At 37.5% G+C, this 16,016-nt stretch overlaps 1 protein-coding gene across 2 annotated transcripts; it reads right to left on the bottom strand.

Moving 5' to 3' along the window:
* Window positions 1–159: 159 nt before the first annotated feature.
* On the bottom strand, window positions 160–15,738 carry LOC311299514 (uncharacterized protein). Of its 2 annotated transcripts, none has more exons than XR_014629137.1 (3): window positions 15,528–15,738; window positions 2,265–2,367; window positions 160–1,522 (listed from the first exon to the last, which is right to left on the bottom strand). XR_014629137.1 is itself a non-coding variant. In XM_084423112.1 (3 exons), the coding sequence occupies exons 1-3, from the start codon at window positions 4,125–4,127 to the stop codon at window positions 1,393–1,395; spliced, it is 456 nt and encodes a 151-aa protein (XP_084279238.1). In that variant the 5' UTR covers window positions 4,128–15,738; the 3' UTR covers window positions 160–1,392. The 2 variants fall into 2 exon arrangements, 1 of the variants encoding a protein (XP_084279238.1); XM_084423112.1 differs by having other exon boundaries at window positions 3,905–15,738.
* Between the last annotated feature and the right edge of the window lie 278 nt (window positions 15,739–16,016).

Genomic DNA, 16,016 nt, shown 5'->3' with positions numbered 1-16,016 from the left:
CATAACCTTATATTCTTATATTAAACTGCATATTTTATCAGACATTTTGTCTCAGAAATGTATATGTACATGTATAGTAAAAAAAAAAATAGAAAACATAATTTTACTGAACCTCAAATATTTGAAAGTTGTTGTTTATTATGTAACAAACATTTTATGAAAGGAAACACAGGAGCAGTTTTACAGAAGCCATTCATATGTAAAAATACATCAAACATTTAAAAACAAAGTTAAAAGTATTCTTTTGAAAGCAACAGGATAGGAAGCCATCTGTTAAATCATAATTAATATGTGAATATTTCATTTGAGAATTATTAAAATGAATGGATAAAACACTAATTCATGTGCATTAAAATAGTGCACTGTAAAATTCACTGTTTAATACAAACAACATTTTCTGTCCACATTCTAATGCATCATTACATGATTCAATCCTGTCTCGCTGAACACACACCTCACATATTAACACTCAGTGTGTGTTTTGTTCAGATGTAAGTTTCTTTGAGGAATGTTGCTGTTGGAGGGAATTTAAAGGCCTGATGTTAATGCAAACACATGGAAAATTACTCAAACGTAAAATCAAAACTGAGTCACTTTGGCACGAAACACGTTCGGTTCAAATGATTTGAGTTTATCATTTAAACTGTGAAATACATTTACACAATCTAATGTGTTGTTCCAGTTTAGAGATTTTTAACATACAGATTTGGGAGAATGTAACACCTAAATGTATAAAGTGTATATCATACATGAAGGAATATTCCGTATTGATGTTTCACATGTTTTACCCGTATTTTGAATTATGCATTGTGTTGTGTTGTGATTTATGGTTAATATAAAAGTCTGTAAACTTAACTGTAAACAGAACTTTTCTCTTTTTTATGGATTTTTTTAGCGTTGTTCTGCTAAAGATGATTTATTCAATGTTGTTTCAGACTTATATTGCTTACTTCTGTGCACCAAAAGAAGTTCTTCTAGACATAATGAAAGTGAATGGGGACTGGGGCTGTTGATCTTGTTTTAAATGACCAAAAAAACAACATGGTTTATGCAACTTGTATGTTCTGTTTAAGTCATGTTTTGCTTGACTACTTTTGTCATTTTTTTATGTGTGGAGCTTGACAGCCCCAGTCTCCATTCACTTTCATTAAATGAAAAAGAGCAACATGGACATTCTGCGTAATATCTTCTTTTGTTTTCCATAGAAGAAGTCATTGGGGTTTGGACCGACATGAGGATGAGAAAATCTAAATAAATTGATGTACTATATATATATATATATATATAGGCTATATAAACTTTTTAAATGGACATTTTTTGGGGGGGGATATGTGCTTTTTTTTATGTCATATTCGACACGATTTTATGTCTAATACAGGTTACTGAAGCACTTCACACAGAACGGATCTTCACCCTGCGTTGTGAAAGGCTGTCCGGCCAGCTGGACTTTACAACCCGAACACAAGAAACATTCTTTATGCCAGGGCTCGTCTCTGTACGTAACGCCACCCTGAACCAAGATCTGGAAGAGACGAGACCAAACACACTGTCATTCACTGCGTACAACTTAACGAGGTTAGCAGTGAAATAAAAGCAAAAATACTCAGTTTTAGATTAATCTTCAGATGTGTGTAGTTTACACTCTTAAAAGTAAAGTTTCCAAAGGGGGGTTTCACAGTTTCATATGTGACCCTGGATCACAAAACCAGTCTCGCACGGGTATATTTGTGGCAATAGCCAACAATACATGGTATAGGTCAAAATTGTCCATTTTTCTTTTATGCCAAAAATCATTAGGATATTATGTAAAGATCAACACCATGAAGATATTTAGTAAATTTCCTAGCGTAAATATCTAAAACATTTATTTGTGTGAGTGAATGCAGCACAATCGTGAACATAAATGAACAACTTTAAAGGAGATTTTCTCAATGTTTAGATTTTTTTGCACTCTCAGATTCCAGATTTACAATAGTTGTATCTCGGCCAAATATTGTCTTATCCTAACAAACCATACAGAAATGAAACGCTTGTTTATGCAGCTTTCATGAGATGTATACATCTCAATTCTGAAAAATTGACCCATGTGACTGGTTTTGAGGTCAAGGGTCAAGAGCAGATTCTTCGGCCTGCAGGAAAAACCCTGCATTAATGCCTTCTTGGACTTAAACTCCAGTATCAAATTTTGATGAACACCACTAAAAGGTGATCCACTTTTTTGAGTGTGAAAAAACTGAGTTTGCTCAAACGAAGCCCAAACTGACCCGAGTAGCCACTGAAACCGGTTTCGCTCAACAGGCTTCGGTCGTTCTGGAGACCCTGAGATGACGTTCTCTCTTCTGCTGGAGCCATTATAGTTCATCTGGCCTAGAGATTATAAAATACAACACATTAGACAACTTTAGCATTAAGCTTAGCTCATACTGACTTCGTAATTATTCAGTTTTGTGTTTCAGAATTCATAAGCTTTTATGGCACTGAATACTCACTAAGTATACTTAAAAAATATAGCTACTTGAACTTTACTTATACTTATTTTTTGTAAGGGGTATTTATTTCTGTTTATAATTTGTCCGTGTCTAATTGATATATTCCATGTAACAGAGGTTTCTTAATGTAAAAGTCTTGATGCCATCATATAAGTCTGTCTTTAAGTTATGTACTGCATGTGTTCTCATTATTTATTTATTTATTTATTGTTTTAATGTCGTTTTTCCATAACTTACAGAGCGAACCTTTGCTCCAGTCAAACAGTAAAACACAAACAGAATCTGCAAGACAATCACATCCAGCAGCTAATGGTCAGTTCTATCTATCTATCTATCTATCTATCTATCTATCTATCTATCTATCTATCTATCTATCTATCTATCTATCTATCTATCTATCTATCTATCTATCTATCTATCTATCTATCTATCTATCTATCTATCTATCTATACTCTCAGAAAAAAAGGTACAAAAGCTGTCACTGTGGCGGTACCTTTTCAAAAGGTACACTTTTGTACCTAAAGAGTGCATATAAGTCCCTCAAAGGTACATATTGGTACCAAACGTGTACATATTAGTACCCTTTTGAAGGGTACTGTCCCAGCGACAGCTTTTGTACCTTTTTTTCTGAGAGTGTGTCTATCTATCTATCTATCTATCTATCTATCTATCTATCTATCTATCTATCTATCTATCTATCTATCTATCTATCTATCTATCTATCTATCTATCTATCTATCTATCTATCTATCTATCTATCTATCTGTCTGTCTTTCTGTCTATCTGTCTATCTGTCTGTCTGTCTATAATCTCTCTATCTTATGTCAGGTGCAGATCAGAAGACCGGCAGGTTTACGGCCCGACATGTTGGAGTGAATGACCTCGATGAGCGCTTCAATGACGTTGCCGAAACGTTCAACAAACAGCAGGAACACTATGAAACTATGAAGAACATCCTTCAGACTGTTGCAAATCGCTAGTCAAGTCAAGTCAAGTCATCTTCATTTATATAGCGCTTTTAACAATGTAGATTGTTTCAAATCAGCTTTACAGAGATAAACGTATAATTTAAGGTAACAGAGAATGTTTTGGCTTTATAGCGGTTCTTTAATAAAGTTATTTTACAACTAAAGTTAGTTTTGATTGATTCGCTTCCGTCGCAACGATCATATGTTATTAAATTAGGGGCCGCCAAGACGACACCATTCTCTCTACACAAACTTTAAACGCGATCCTGTGAGAAACGCTGATGGAGTTCATATGCGCATTAAGAATTGGTTTTATAGTTATGTGCGTTTGAATACATGTGTGCAGGTTTGTAATTCCCTACAAACCAAGCCTAAACAAATTACTGGTGTTTCCTTATAGTTTTGATTCAGAATTTTATTTTATTTTATCAATTTGGGGTAGATACACAAATTGAGTTTTCCCGACGACGCTTTATCTGTAGAGTGGGAAAGGGATCCTCCATAGGGAGAGACTAGTTGGCACTTCAGCACTGCGTTGTCATCGGGTCCAGGCGAAGGTCCTTCATCAGATCTGGAAACGGCCTGGATACGGCCTGGATCCGGCAGGCTGCGGGAAAACCTCGGGATAAACAAAGACACTAAAATTAGCGTAGATGCCATTCTTCTCATGATGTAACAAGTACATCAGGATTTATGGGAAGTGTTCCCGGTTCCATCTGACCTAATCTATGCAGCCTAACACTGAATTATAGAAGTCTATAATGTATTATGTGAATGCTATGTCAAAGAGATGTGTCTTTAATCTAGCTTTGAACTGACAGAGTGCGTCTGCTTCCCGGACAATGTTAGGAAGATTGTTCCAAAGTTTTGGTGCTAAATAGGAGAAGGATCTACCGCCAGCAGTCGATTTTGATATTCTAGGTATTATCAACTGGCCGGAATTTTGAGATCGCAATAGACGTGAAGGACTATAATGCGTTAAGAGCTCGCTCAAGTACTGCGGAGCTAAACCATTTAGTGCTTTGTAAGTAATCAGCAATATTTTAAAATTGATGCGATGTTTAATAGGGAGCCAGTGCAGTTTTGACAGAACCGGGCTAATATGGTCATACTTCCTGGTTCTGGTAAGAACTCGAGCTGCTGCGTTTTGAACTAGCTGTAGTTTGTTTATTAAGCGTGCAGGGCAACCACCCAGTAGAGCATTACAATAATCTAGCCTTGATGTCATGAACACATGAACTAATTGTTCCGCATTTGTCAATGAGAGCATATGACGTAATTTAGATATATTTTTAAGATGGAAAAATGCGGTTTTACAGATACTAGACACGTGACTTTCAAATGAAAGATTGGTATCAAAGAGCACACCCAGGTTCCTAACCGACGACGAAGACTTAAAGGGGCATTCCACCCATTTGAACATTGTTTTTTATTTAAAGTGGGTCATATATGTAGTCGAAATGTAAAATAAATTTTGAATTTGGTGCCTTCGTGACCGAGGAAAGACAAAAAATAACTTCAGGACGCATTTGTATGAAAGACAACAACTCCCACAATGCACCACATTGCACAGCTCCGCAAGCCACTCCCACTAATCCAGAAAGCGCATATCTGCCTATAAGAGAAATCACTCTTCCGTCTACAAGGCTCGCTACCACCAGAGCTAGAAATTCATTTCACATTCACACAAAATGTCTAGTTAGTTGGCGAACTCATTACTCCTCATTTGTATTTCTTTCGAAAAGGTGAATTATTGCATGGTACCTAGATGTTCAGTCAGAACATATGCGGTGCGAAACTAGGATAGTTCACAACACAAACGTCCGTGTCCTCGTCTGATTCAGAGATTTCGTCCAGGAGAAATCGTTATCGTTGAAATTCTTTGCCGCAGACGGACTCTATCTCTGTGTTCGTAGTTGCATCTTACAGTCTATGAGTTGCATAGTGAGATCACCGGCGCCACCAGTCCGCCCTAACTCGAGCCAGTCCGGGCTCCTCGTCCGCGCAGGCAGGTCTTCTGCCTCGGCTGCTCTTCGCTATAATGCGGCTTGTAAAGGTAGCCACAAACACCTGATTCAAGCATCAGACTTCCGAAATCCTCTTCTTCTATAACATATTGAGCACTCTCCTCCGCTATTGTCATAACTTTACATCTGTCTCCACAGCGCCTGTTAGCTTAGCTTCAAACAAGATGGAGGATATTGCTTTCAGTTTCAGAGAGTAAAGTCCCACCCACTGATCTGTAATAGGTCTGTAGCGTGAGCGGGTCCCGCCCCCTGGGAAAGATGAGGAACTAGTGCTTGTAGTCTCAACAGAAATCCCCCCCTCTTACACTTCCTCCTACAATGACGCAAAATGACGATTTTTGCGTCATTGTAGGAGGAAGTGTAAAAGGTAAATAACGGATTTCTCCCGTCTCAGGGGAAAATGAGAGAGTGTTGCACGACCATTCAATAGTATGACTGGGTTTCTAACAATGCAAAGCTTAATGCAAATGGATGAAGTGTCCCTTTAACAGAGCAGCCATCAAGTGTTAGACAGTATTCTAGATTATTACGTGAGGAAGTTTTTTGTCCAATAATTAGAATCTCTGTTTTTTCAGAATTTAGAAGTAGGAAATTACGAGTCATCCAATTTTTTATATCAGCTATGCATTCTGTTAATTTAGTGAATTGGTAGTTTTCGTTAGGTTTTGAAGAAATATAGAGCTGAGTATCGTCGGCATAACAGTGGAAGCTAATTCCATGTTTCCTAATGATATCTCCTAATGGTAGCATGTACAGAGTGAACAGCAGCGGTCCTAGTACTGAGCCTTGTGGTACACCATACTGAACTTGTGATTGATGAGACATCTCTTCATTTACTGCTACAAACTGATAACGGTCAGATAAGTATGATTTAAACCATGCTAGTGCAATTCCACTAATGCCAACATAGTTTTCTAGTCTATTTAAAAAAATGTTGTGGTCAATGGTGTCAAACGCAGCACTAAGATCGAGTAACACTAATAGAGAGTGTTAATGAAAAATTCATTGTTCTTGTGTCCATTCATTTAAAACTTGTTGATTTCATTTGAGTGTGTGTAAAAGCATTTCTAACAGCTGAATTGGGGGTAGGAAAGAGCAGATGTAATAAACCAGATAGCCCGGGGAGATAACAAACACCTAGGCACGAGAAAGAATCTTAGTCGAAGAATACAGGATGTCATATAGTAGGGTCCCAGGCCCCCTCCTGAGGAAAGCAGGAGGTCATTTAGATTGTAAATGAAGGCCTTTTGGCTTCTCAGGGACAAAGAACAGCATGACCTGCCCAGGGGGGGTAGAACCAGTCCATACTAGCTTGAGATATAAGATGTCTTTAAGGAAATTTACTGAAACTGGGAAAGGAGGAGTCAAGAGTGTCAGAAACCTGTATAAAATGTCTCAGTTTTATTATGTCAGTAGGCTTTCTGTTTCACATCTGGGTGGCTGCGGTTGCGAAAAGATTCCTCAAAGAATAAAGGCCTTTTCTTCTTTATTACAATTTTGCCTTTTGAGTGTTCCTTAACCCTGTGATGCTGTTTTTCCCAGTGAGATAAAAAATTGCTATTACAGCTGGTGTCAGAAGAGGGATCCTGTGCGGACGCTTCTTCTCCTGGTCCTGAGAACGGATTTGACGGGAAAGTGCACAACCTCGGCAGCAACAGGCAGCCGTCTTATACCTCGACGGTTTGAGATAGAAACTCAACAGATTACGAGAGAAAGAGCCAACACCGCGTTCAGGACCAGAAGGGGAAGCTCCCACCAGGACAATAAAGAATCCGCGGATTGCGGGAGAAACAGAAAAAAAGCATCTGGGTAAGACACGGCAAATTGTTTTATTGAAGTTGAGTGTAATTTGATAATTGTGAGTGAACGTGAACCATATTGGCTGAGTTTTGCTTTTTGGTACGGGCGAAAGGTGATTCAGGGGAATCACAATTTTTTTGGGGGTAAGGGAATTGATCTGAGGAATTCGAATCAGTTTCTACCTCACTTAGCTCGTTGGTGGACGGAAAGCCCACAGGTGATTCAGGGGAATCACAGATTCAGGGGAATCACAGTTATTGATTAATTAGTTTCACTCAAAAGTGCTAGTAACCAAAAAAAAAAATAAAAAAAATAAAAAAAATTAATCGATTTAGGTGGACGGAAGAGCCACGTCAAATCAGAATTAATCGAGCGCTGGAAAGTGCTTATAGGAAGTTTTTGAGTGAAACGTAATTACAAACCACCCGACCGATCTTGGGGTAAGGGAAAGATCGGGTCTGTCGAAGACGTTTGACAGATTCTGTAAGACACGTGTCGAATTGTGAAATCCAGAAAAGAGGAACTCAGCCAAAAATGGGGTCATCTAACAGTAAAGTAGATCATTTTTATACACCAATTTTCTGTCAAAGGAGAAATAATTATGGTGGTAAATGTAAATGTATTTCCCCGAGGCGGGAACCTGAGTAAGATAAGACTCAATGTTGTAAAAGAATCAATAGAAAAGAACGAGGGAAAACAGAATGGTTGTTGTGTGTGTGTTAAACGTGTGTAAAGGATCTTTATGTGTGGCTGATGAAACTTTGAGCAAAGCTATGACTGATGATTTGAGCAGTGTTGTGAATGATGAGCATATGAGATTGTACAAAAGTAGCCTACAGGGTTTTCTGAAATGCTAACTTATCCGTTACTAGTCAGAAAGGGTTGTTGAAGTTTGTTCATGAGTGTAAAACTGTGAACGGACAGTGAATTGTTGGATGGGAAAGAAGCAGATAAAAGAGAACAGAGTCGATGCAGAAGGAACTGACATGTAGGGGAAGATAGGATGTTTTTCCTGATGGAAACAGTGAATTGTTGAATTGAGCAGATGCAGAAGGAACTGACATGTAGGGAACGATAGAGTTCATGGAACTATTAAGTCAAATTAAGTTGAAATGGTACGAAAGGTGAGTTTTAGATGGAAATGGGGCGTTGAGTATGATTAACAGGGATTGATATGTTTATAAGGATAAGGAATGTTTCATTAAGTAAAACGATTGTCTTTTGAACCTAAAGGGTCCAGCTATGCTGGGAGTACAGCAACAGCGCTTGCTTGTTCAAACCAGCTTCTGAATGTTAAATGTATACTTGTTTTGTAATCAGTGTTGTTGATGATAATATCAAATTAGAAAATGTCCAGAGATTGGATATTTTGTTGATATTAAGCCATTTAAGGAAAATATATTGTTTTATAAAGGAAATTATGGGTTGGAGATAATTTCCCTAGACACGTGTGACTAAAGTTAATCAGAAACTTTGTGAAACCCGTTTAGAATATTTAGATTTTCCGTGTCGCTTATGAAAATTAATGTTCTGCCAATAATGACGATGTGAATGCTTTATTGTATTAATGTTATGAAAACAAGGGTATTGAAGAATAGATTGCCATACTTTTGTAACAAGAGTTGAAGGTGCAAGCGGCTAAGATAGCTGTCTGTGTAATTTAGAGACTGAGAAGATTTAGAGAATCTTGTGATTTCTGTGGAACAGTAGAGATAAGTGGGACTGAATAATGATAATATTAAGTTGAATCTGCATACTAATCATTTGAATAAGCTATCAAACCAGTGTTAATGAAATTAATGACATGCTAAATTTCTTTATACTGTATGAAGAGTAACTGAATAGTCCTGATACAAAAGAGAGCTAATGCTGTAAGCAGATTAATTTGCAGATTATGTTTTTGTAAAAGTTTGATTCTGATTGGAAAGATAAATAGTAACTTGACTGGCTCCAAACAAAGAAAGTGCCAAACTAACACAAATTTAAAGAAAAGTCTGTGTTAATATGAGTTAGAAAGTAGATCAGTGTTAATATGATGAAGATTGTGATTCGGCTATTGTAATTGAATTTGCAGCTGGGACAGTGGGGGAAAAATGCAGAGAACTTATCAGTGGCTCTGTTTGCATTTCCTGAATAGGAACGCTCTGCTTCAGGGGCGTAAAGTAGGGTGGAGATGTTAAAAAGATCACAGTGATTGTAGGTAGAATAACAGAGAGTGTTTTATTGCAGTCAGCTGGGTCATTCAGTGACTGTATGCGCACTGTATGACTGTAAAAGTAAATGAGGGAGAAATAAAGTTGATAGTTGGAACTTTTGAAAGTTGTAAGAAGATTGAAAGATTTAAGTGTAAGGAATTCCTTTTGAAAGGAAGGAACTATAACAAGTACCGGTTGACGTAAAATTACGGATAAGACTAAATGAGTTGCAAAATATTTTAAAAGTACCGGTCACTAAAAGGATGATTGTGTTTTGAATGAAACGCTTTGATAAGGTTTTAGATGATATGGAGAGACAAATCTAATGAATGATTTATAATGATAATCAAAAAAATGTATCACAAGCAGGGAGCAGCCTCAAAAGTTGAATCATAGAAGCAGATTGATAAACTCCTAGGGAAAACATTGAAGTAAAATTGAAATGAAATTGTTATTAAGAACTAGAATAATTCGTATTATTTCTTTAAGATAAAATAAACAGAAGCAGTGTTACAGGATTAACAGTTGCTAAATGTAAAATGTGTAAAAGGCATTTGATTAAACAAAGGCTTGTTAATGTTGATTTTAAAAGATAAGATTGTGATTTGGCCAAAACAGGTTTGCTTATCTGAATCTGGCATGTGCTGTAACTGAAACTGCCACAGTTTCAGTGCAACAGAGACTCATTCGGAGTGGATATTTGTAATGTCTAAATTACAATACATGTAATTTATGGAAAAGATGCCTTAAGATGGGCTACAGTTAAAGAAAAGATGGCAGATAAAGTCTGAAGTTAAAGGTTTATGAGAATGCAGTACCAGTCCTGAATGCCTCAAGAGTCTCTCTCTCATTCAATATCAGCGGAAAGCTGTTGTCTGAGCCTGTGTAAAGCACAGTGTTTCAACTGAACAGATTCATAGATGCGGAAGAGCTAAAACAAATCATGCTACAGGCAGTTCAGATTTGACAAATTTAGAGGACAATTTGTAAATGTTTTAAAAGTAAAACTGAATGATTTTAAAGAAGTCTTTAAAATAATAATGCAGACCTTAAATGATAGAAGTGACATTTTTGACTAGTTTATTTTAGGACCGCTTCTTTGTCTGATTTTAGCCTCCACCATAAAACAGGGCTGATGGCTCCGGCTACAGAAGTAACAGTACACTGAATGTACGATTGTGATCTAAATTCACTGACTATAATCTAAGCAGGTTGCTACCTTTAAGATGATTAATGAATTTAAGTGATTAAATACTGTTGTTATTAACCTGTCTCCCTGTGAACACTATTAGGTCAGAATGGCTCTGATGACTCTTGAATGCGCCTTTTCCTAAGCTCCAGAAAACAACAGATTATGTTGAAGAAAACGGTCACAGATTCTGTGATGGTAAAGAGCGGTAACCACGTGTGTACGAAGTGTTTACCCCAGAGACGGGTAAGACCCTCTGGCCAAAAGGGCAACCTAAGACAGGGGAATTCACGCAAAAACACTGGGCATTTCCTGATGGAGGTGTTTTTATGTGAGATGGATATGAGAGTGGCGCTGATTGACTGAGTGGCGACCAGCATCAGCAGATCATTGAGAGGCGAGATGAGCTGTGAGAAGTTACGGCCGTCTGACCCAGAAAATGTGAGTTCCTCTATATACCACTCACCAGAAACCGCGTTGATTGAATGGCTTGTTTTTCTGACAAGTGTCTGCAACTATGCCAGGGGACAACACCCTGAAGAAAAGACAATTATAGGTTAAGAGCTGATCTGAATGGGCATTCAGGAGCCAGCAGAGACCATTGAACTAGTGGTTATCTGTTGTGGAGACAGCTTAAAAAAAAAAAAAAAAAAAAAAAAAAAAAAAGTTGTAATGTTAGTTGCCTGATGAGCAAGGAAAACACAGAGATTTGTGTCGATGCTGAACTAATGTGTCAGTTCTGACTCCTGTAGATCATTTAGACATGACAAAGGACCACTATAAGACATGGTGGTGGCTAAAGATGACTCAAGAGAATTTTCTGGAAAACAAAGGTTAGGTAAATTGAGTATTTAAACTAAAGATAACCTTAGAAAAGATCATAGAACGATTGAATATGACTATGATTATTTTAGTTACAGTCCTAGGAGGCTGTTGAAAAGATTATTTGCTTATAATGAGAGAGAAAGAGACTGCTTGAGTGGAGGAAGAGGATGGTACTCTGTCTGTCTTTCTGTTATCAGTCAGCCAAAGAAAGCTGGAGCAAAATAAGATAATGCACCAAAACAATCCAGCTGACTTTTCTAAAATCAGATGGATAATGAACAGACATGCTTTGAAACTGGTTAAGAGGCCATAAAAACATTAGATAAAAGATGCAGGAAAATGTAAGGTTAAAATGTCATTTAAAATTTAAATCTTTTTAGAGAAAAGATATGAATAAGAAATATGAGCAGTTCATAGTCAGGGATGAGTGTGAGTGTTAATTCATGTTTGTACAGTATGTGTTAGTTTAGGACAACTGTTCTGTCTGAATAGTGTGTATAAATTTGTCATTAACCTCTGGAAAGAGTGTTTTAGCATTATAGATGGGTTAAGGCGAATGACAAATTTGAAAGTAAGCTGAGGATTGTGAGTCAATCTGATGAGAAGGCAACACAGAACAGGATGAGCTTTAAGTTGATTGATCATCGAGCTCTGTCTGTTAATTATTATTTTGGTCATTCATGATGTGCAGTAGATTTGAATTACTTTCTGGACAGGTTTAAGTATTGATAAATTAGAATTGTGAAGTCGTAGATAGCCGTCAGTCATGTGTTGAGAAAAAGTTATAAATTTGACAGCAACAAACACGTACAGTAGGCTAAGTAAATATCAGATTATCCAGAGAGCCCTTAACAGTTATGTATTGTAAAAAGGGGAAGATTGTTATTCGACTGACGTTGACGAAGTGTACTGACGTTGACAAAGTGTACACGACCTGACCTGACCAATTGATGACCTGGAGAATGTTCGTAGATGACAGTTGATTAAGAGACCAAACAATAGGCTTGAAAAGCAAGAAACGCTGTGAGACTAGGGGCCGTTGCCTTAAAAAATAATTTGATAAGAAGATGAAATTGTGGCTTTAAGTAATATTTTTATTTCAGAGGCAGAGAAAGATGGGAAATTTGGCTGAAGGACAACGTTTGGGTTAGCAAACTTTATCCAAACAAATGTCACCAAATAAATATTAACAAATATTGTAGTTTTCTTGTAGCTCAAACATTAGAGTTTGACACCTGTAACGCCAAGGTCATGGGTTTGATTTCAGAGGGAAAGCAAGAACTGATAAGAATGTAAATGTGTACTTTGAAATGGAAGTCACTATGGATAAAAGCGTCTGATAAAAGTAAGAGAATTTTATTATATTAAATTTATGCACGAGATGGGTGTTGTGCATCAAGAGGAGGATGAATATGCTCATGGCGGGAACAAGAGAACGCACAGTAAAACAAGTGGTCAGATGAGTCTTTGAACTTTTTAGTATGGATAATTTGTATTCAGGCCACAAACAAAGACATTTCGGCCTCACAGGTGGGAAAACAGTAAATCCAGGGGGGAGGGCTAAACCCATTGTCTTCACAGCAGGCTGAGAGGTTATCTAGCTTTGACCTCATCGGTATATGAGGACAGTAAAAGTCCAGGAGGGGTTTATTTGAAGAACTTTATTTGTATTAACCAGCTAGATCTGGTTTACTAAGGGGTTCACATTTGCTGAAAGCCATCGCACAGGTGGGAAGATAAATGTTGGGAGGACATTGGGTTTAATTGTGTGTATTGTTTGTATTTTAAGTGTGCTAATAACAAGAATTGTTTTGACAGGAAACGCCGGAGCAGATGTGGCAGCACAGCAGACAAAAGAAAACTATGTGACAATAACCTCAACATTTGTTTTTCTTTACAGAAGATGCAGACTTTTGCGCATGGCATGAGCAAAGTGAAGAAACAGTGCCTAACCCTGTGTAATGCCTAACTTAAAATTTTCATTTTGCAGGATGTCAGGATGGATTGAACCAAACAGAACTGATTCTGTATTGTTTTGTTAACATGAGCAACGTGGGTTGAATGTTTTTTTCAGGGGACAAGGACCCTGAGTGCTATTCAATGAGCAAGAAATTATCCGGTGATATGTTTCAGGTTGAAAATTTCACAGGTCACACCAAAGGGACGACAAGACACGCGCTCACTAACAAAATCACTTAAGGCCTCCATTCGCAGGTGACAGTAGACAGTAAATGACTCATTCCAGTGGGGGTGCGATCGTGATCTAAGGGAAAATCTTGTAAGGATTTGAAAATGATTGAAGGATGTTAGACCTGGGTCCGAGCATCTGACCTAAAACTATACCAACCAACATCAACAACCTCACACGCCAGCGCAAAGAATAAAGTGGAAGATCAAGGATATGCGCTAGAACATACCTCTCCTGCCAACGTTGGAAAAAGACCATTTCAACAGCACACAAAGTGTCATATTGGTGAAGATGGAACGTCCATGAGGCAACGAGATGATCAACATATCTGGAGAAAATGTTGACCAATTAATGGTTGAAGAAAAGTTTTGCGATTTTATTTGATTGAATCAAATTAGGGCTTAGTATTGATATACATGCTTAAAGATTTAATAGTAAAATGGGTTTGATTGATTTTAGAAAATAGAAATGAATTTTTATTATTTTATTGGTTATCAGAGAATGATAAACAGGGGGGAGATGTTAATGAAAAATTCATTGTTCTTGTGTCCATTCATTTAAAACTTGTTGATTTCATTTGAGTGTGTGTAAAAGCATTTCTAACAGCTGAATTGGGGGTAGGAAAGAGCAGATGTAATAAACCAGATAGCCCGGGGAGATAACAAACACCTAGGCACGAGAAAGAATCTTAGTCGAAGAATACAGGATGTCATATAGTAGGGTCCCAGGCCCCCTCCTGAGGAAAGCAGGAGGTCATTTAGATTGTAAATGAAGGCCTTTTGGCTTCTCAGGGACAAAGAACAGCATGACCTGCCCAGGGGGGGTAGAACCAGTCCATACTAGCTTGAGATATAAGATGTCTTTAAGGAAATTTACTGAAACTGGGAAAGGAGGAGTCAAGAGTGTCAGAAACCTGTATAAAATGTCTCAGTTTTATTATGTCAGTAGGCTTTCTGTTTCACATCTGGGTGGCTGCGGTTGCGAAAAGATTCCTCAAAGAATAAAGGCCTTTTCTTCTTTATTACAATTTTGCCTTTTGAGTGTTCCTTAACCCTGTGATGCTGTTTTTCCCAGTGAGATAAAAAATTGCTATTACAAGAGATACAACCACGATCGGATGATAAGAGCAAATCATTTGTGACTCTAACGAGAGCTGTCTCAGTACTATGGTACGGTCTAAATCCTGACTGAAAATCCTCGCAGATATCATTTCTTTCTAAAAAGGAACATAGTTGTGAGGATACTGCCTTTTCTAATATCTTTGACAGAAAAGGTAGATTCGAGATCGGCCTGTAATTGACTAATTCTGTAGGATCAAGTTGTGGTTTTTTAACAAGCGGTTTAATCATAGCCAGCTTAAAGTTTTTTGGTACGTATCCTAATGATAAAGACGAATTAATGATATTAAGAAGAGGATCTATGACCTCTGGAAGCATCTCTTTCAGTAGCTTAGTCGGTATAGGGTCTAACATACATGTTGTCGATTTAGATGATTTAACGAGTTTAGTCAATTCTTCCTCTCCTATAGCAACGAATGAATCAAATTTTTCCTCAGGGAGACTACAATGCACTTCCTGATGCGATACTGTAGTAGACGGTTGCATAGTTATAATTTTGTCCCTGATATTATCAATCTTATAAGTGAAGAAGTTCATAAAGTCATTACTGCTGTGCTGCTTGGAAACTTCTGTGTTTGAAGCTTTCTTTTTCGTTAGTTTAGCCACTGTTTCAAATAAAAACCTTTTGTTTATTTTCTTCTAATAGGGTTGAAAAATAAGCAGATCTAGCAGCTTTTAAAGCCTCTCTGTATGCAATCGAGCTCTCTTTCCATGAAATGCGAAATACCTCTAGTTTTGATTTCTTCCAGTTGCGCTCCATTTTTCTGGCTGCTCTCTTAAGGGCCCGAGTGTGCTCGTTGTACCACGGCGTTGGATTATTTTCTTTAATCTTCTTTAAGCGCAAAGGAGCAACTGTGTCTAAAGTGCTGGAAAAGAGAGAGTTAAAAGTTTCTGTTGCAATATCAAGTTCTTCTAAGCTATCCGGGATGCTAAGGTGATGAAACTGATCAGGAAGATTATTAATAAAGCAATCTTTAATGGCAGAAGTGATAGGTCTAACATATTTGAAACACGGAGTCGGCTTTGCAGCCTTGGCTAAATGTAATTTACACGAGACTAGATAATGATCTGAGATGTCATCGCTCTGCTGCAGAATTTCAACGGCATCAACATCTATTCCATGTGATAATATTAGATCTAGAGTATGATTACGACGATGAGTAGGTCCTGACACGTGTTGTCTAACTCCAATTGAGTTTACAATGTCTTTAAATGC

Source organism: Rutilus rutilus, assembly GCF_951802725.1.
Source record: "Rutilus rutilus genome assembly, chromosome: 11".
In the NCBI taxonomy this organism is placed as follows: domain Eukaryota; kingdom Metazoa; phylum Chordata; class Actinopteri; order Cypriniformes; family Leuciscidae; genus Rutilus; species Rutilus rutilus.
The sequence above is the reverse complement of the archived record's forward strand: the minus strand, read 5'-3'. Positions and strand labels throughout refer to the sequence as shown.

Coding starts and splice junctions, on each gene's coding strand:
- LOC311299514 (XM_084423112.1), bottom strand. CDS start 4,127: ATGAGAAGAATGGCATCTACGCTAATTTTAGTGTCTTTGTTTATCCCG. Junction 2,368..3,904: donor GTCGGGAAAACTCAATTTGT/GTATCTACCCCA, acceptor TATAATCTCTAG/GCCAGATGAACTATAATGGC. Junction 1,523..2,264: donor CGGTTTCAGTGGCTACTCGG/GTCAGTTTGGGC, acceptor CGTCTCTTCCAG/ATCTTGGTTCAGGGTGGCGT.